Genomic DNA, 4,285 nt, shown 5'->3' with positions numbered 1-4,285 from the left:
GGCCACAGCAGCATCCACAGGCGAGATTAATTCTACAGTGATCATTTCCACTGGTTTCAAGAAGGAGTGAAAGTATTCACTGGAGAACCCACTCTGGAGGAGAGAAAGTCACAGAACAGAAGAAGAGATTAGAAACGTTTGAAATATACAAGATATTCAGTCTGCACTTCAAGACAAGGATTAAAAAGACGAATGGATCGGTGATCAATTTTGTTTGTCTGGTTAGACTGTCTGCAGCACAACTTTCAGTAATTCTCTTTTCATGTTGCATGCTGTGTCTGTTTATGAGCTGCAGTTATCTTATTTTTATTTGTAGATGGTTATGACAAAGTATTTGAACTCAAAACTAAAGAAGATTCAGTATTCGACTGTAAACGACCACGGCTGACCCAGTGGCATTTTAATCATTCTTTATTAATACTTGATGGTTGCTGTGCACACGCAGGACCCACTACAGTATTTAAGTAGGCGGGGCATGATTGCAGATGCCATGCAGGTGCGTCTGCCCTCCCTGCACGGCACCGCAAGCCACGGCCTGCCACATCAAAATAAATGCTAACGATAGCTGCTAGTCATGTACATTTACTGCAAACATGTTCACCATGATAGTACACAAATGTTATTTTTTACTGCCCTGAAATGGCAGCTTCGATTGTTTTTCATTTTAAACTGTAAACTGTAACCTGATTACATGATTTAACAGTAGAGAGTAAAGAGGACGCATCTACAGCCTGTATGCTTACCTTAAAATGTACATTCTGCAGGGAGGATTTTCCTGGGTCTGGTACGGGCTGACCTTTCATTGTCTTTACTACATAAACCCTGAGGCAACAAAATTACAATCAAAACCGAAGCTGTCAAAAAGAATCTTTTTGTTTTTAATACATCATACCAGAATAACTAATCATAATATACTGCACATTGAGATATTTTTGGAAAAGTTTGCTTACCAGTGTTTTTTAGTTGTGCAGAGAATGACTGCCATTAACACTACAACACCTGCTGTAATTATGCACACAACAAGTCTAGGAACATCTGAAAAATACAAAAAAAACAAAAAACAGAATAGAATAACTTTATCGTCCACACTAATGGAAAATTGTCTTTGGTTCACCAAGTCAAAAATCAAGCAGGCAATAAAATCATAATAAAAATATTGGTAGGAATCAGACCACATTCAAACCTAAGCATAAATAAAACTCCAATATACCTATAGAAATACTTCACAGTATATGATGGATTTTTTAAAAATATTAAATGCTTTTGACACAAAGGATCTCTTATAGACTTTTTTGCTAGCTAGAGGCATCTTGTAACGTCATCCTGACAGCATTAATTCAAAATCAGAGTGAAGAGGGTGTTTGGGGCCAGTAACAATAGACCAGGCTTTCCTTAAGACAGCTTGAAGATACTAGATTCCAATCAAGGCTGCTATCGACCAGTAATTGTTCTGGTAGTTCCAACAATCATGTTACAAAATAACAAAATATTCTCCAATTAGCTTTCCTGTAAATGGAATGAGCATAAAAAAAAATAAATCTTGTCCTTAAAATGTGTTTCCAGATACTTAAAGATATTAACGACTCTCACAGAATGACCAGAAAGTGAAGCCGGTCATGGGGATTGGGTAATTCAAGACAAGCTTTTTCATTTTTAATAAGGAAATAATGAAATTTACACCCTTCTTCCAACCGGCATCCCTGAGCAAAACCATTAGGGCTCGAGTTCCTATAGAAGACCAACAATAGCCATATCATCAGCATATTTTCACATTTTGACTTTCCTATCTTGGAGCTGCATGTCATTTACATAAACAGAGAATAACAATGGTACTGACTGTACTGACTTCATCAGGTAAAACAAATACAGAATTTCTGTGGGCTTTAGTTGCTCTTATAAAATGTGTGTCCTTGTTGTACTGAAACAGAAGACAGAGCCGATCACGTTAGCTTAGAAAAATGAGAGAAGGCAGGACTGAATGTAAAAGAGAACTCTGCAGAGTTTCTTAAACTAAACTATTTGTCTTTGGAGCCATTTGGCAAAAAAAAGTACCTGATGGTGGTTTTCTTTTTCCTACTGGTGACTCCCATGATGCAGTGGGGCTCCAGTCACTCCAGGCTCCCTCGGGTCGAGGTTTAACAGACCGCACACGAACTCGTACCTCGTACTTCTCGCCTTGTATCAGTTTGTCTGGGTCCAGCTCTGCCCTGCACTCATTCTCGCACTGAATGTCACCTTTTTTCTGAAAGGGGGGATCCTGACAGACAGAAAGATTTTTATATCACTTTATTTACTCTTGCTATGAATTCACACAAACACAGGGCAAGGATCGTGTGTACACACTATTTAAACGTGCACTTTCAGGATCTCGACTTCATACCCAAACTCATTCACATTGTGATACAAAATCTAAACTTACACTCCATGACTGATCCTGCTGCTTCCACTGCACTTCACTTTCGTATAAACTGATCATTTCATGTTCGGGGTCTTTGGACAACCAGGAAACAGAGGTGACGTTGACTTCTGGCTTCGAAGGAGGATTCACCTTTACTGTAAGAGTGTGCACATGAACACACACACACACACGAATCAGACAAATATGTTCTATGGGCTCCGTAAATAGGTCATATTGTAAGTAACAATGAGGTAGTATAGATTACACTCACTGTGACAGGACGGCATGTAGGAAGTGATTAGACTCTGCTTCATATGAGCACAGCTCAGATTCATGGACAACACATGGAAAGACTGAAACTGAAATAAATTGTTTTGAAAAATTAATAAAATGATCCAAAACTAGTGAAGATCTAAATCGATTGGTAAATTTAAAATGTTTTGATTCAAATCTACAGATAATAGTTTCGATGTAAATCTAGAAGTGATGTATATATGCTTGAGGCTTGAGGTTTTCCTTGGTGCCACAGAGTGAAATTCACAAGGGTGGGACCAGTTATGCTTCTTCTTCATTTTTGACATATTATTATTTCATATGTGCGGGTATACCTGCACATATTAGAAAAAAGGGGTCCAGAATGCTCTCTCAGTTTAGCTTCTACGTTTTGAGAAATTAGCATTTTCACACAGTAGTCTGTGTCTGCACAGAGGCCATAATTAGCTTTAATTTCACTTCATGTGCAAAAAAGTAAAAATAAAAAAGAAGCCTGATCCTGGAGTTGTACTTCCTGAAATTCATACATAGATACTCTAATATAAAATGGAAAGCAGTGTGCTTTAAATGTCCTGCTGGCCATATGCTCATCACAGGATTCTACAAATCTGTCTATACCTTAAAAAGCAGATGATTCTTTTTTTCTCTCTTCTACAGATTTTAAACATATTTTTAATAAACAGGGTATCCACCAACAATGCTAGTTGTTTACACACTCACAGTGTATTCCATTTCAAAGATGAGGGAGCACTCCTTTAGGTCTGGTCTGGACATGTCAACAGACTTTAGGTGACAGGAAGTGCTGTAAGAGCTGAGAAGAAGAATATTCATTTGATTTTGCTGTAGATGATGTTACTGATGACATTTGTGACTCGTGTATTGTAAGTATTATGCATCTAGGTTTTCTTTTTGTGACTGAGGTCCTTACATGTAGCGAGATTTATGCTGAGCATGTATGGTGCATGCAGTGTCATCAGACACGTATTTGCTGTTCCACAAACATGTGATGTTTCTATTGTAGTCAGTGTAGCAAGTGAGATCTGTGAGAAATAAAACCGGAGAGATGCGATGAGAATGAGTAAATATGTCAAACAACAGATCTTAAAATCAGTTAAACATGAATAAAGAGGAATAAAGACTAACTCTCTGGAAGCCTGGGACACTCATCACTTCTGCAGAGCAGCAGCACAGGCAGCAGAATAAACAGGGAAAGGCTTTTCTTATTTCTCTCCATTTGTTAAGTCCTTTGAGGCCACTGGGATGGTTTGTTTCCAAAGCTCAGTGACTGGAAGATTTGAAGCATTGTAGTCGCTCCAGACTTTGGATCACTGCTTCCCAATTTTTCTCATCCTGCCCAGATAAAAAATAAATAAATTTAAAGTGTTTATTAAATCATCTGGTTGACAAGATGCAACAATGTGACAGAGATACACATAGAAAAAGAACTGCTGCCTACAAACACATCAAGAATAAGTTGTAACATAAGCAGTCGATGGAAAAACAGAAATAGAAGTGTTTCAGATCCTGCCCCACTCCTCTGCGGTTCCACATCTGTACAAATGTGACATTTGTTCTCTTGCAGTAACAGGATAAATGAACAATGATGATTTGAGA

The 4,285-nt window shown here is 38.1% G+C and overlaps 1 protein-coding gene across 1 annotated transcript in view; it reads right to left on the bottom strand.

Moving 5' to 3' along the window:
- Window positions 1–4,285, bottom strand: part of LOC102194891 (interleukin-2 receptor subunit beta) — a 16,158-nt gene that overhangs the window by 2,226 nt on the left and 9,647 nt on the right. Inside the window, exons 2-10 of the mRNA XM_013915079.1 lie at window positions 3,815–4,021; window positions 3,600–3,711; window positions 3,392–3,482; window positions 2,670–2,757; window positions 2,420–2,553; window positions 2,053–2,257; window positions 951–1,035; window positions 744–822; window positions 4–93 (exon numbers count right to left, since the gene is read on the bottom strand). Of these exons, the coding sequence (XP_013770533.1) occupies window positions 4–93; window positions 744–822; window positions 951–1,035; window positions 2,053–2,257; window positions 2,420–2,553; window positions 2,670–2,757; window positions 3,392–3,482; window positions 3,600–3,711; window positions 3,815–3,905 (975 nt within the window). The 5' untranslated portion in view covers window positions 3,906–4,021. The remainder of the gene's footprint in view (window positions 1–3; window positions 94–743; window positions 823–950; window positions 1,036–2,052; window positions 2,258–2,419; window positions 2,554–2,669; window positions 2,758–3,391; window positions 3,483–3,599; window positions 3,712–3,814; window positions 4,022–4,285) is intronic.

This window comes from Pundamilia nyererei, unplaced genomic scaffold (assembly GCF_000239375.1).
Source record: "Pundamilia nyererei isolate P.nyererei 1_Seehausen unplaced genomic scaffold, PunNye1.0 scaffold00255, whole genome shotgun sequence".
Lineage (NCBI taxonomy): Eukaryota > Metazoa > Chordata > Actinopteri > Cichliformes > Cichlidae > Pundamilia > Pundamilia nyererei.
This window is presented reverse-complemented; position numbering and strand designations above follow the sequence as displayed.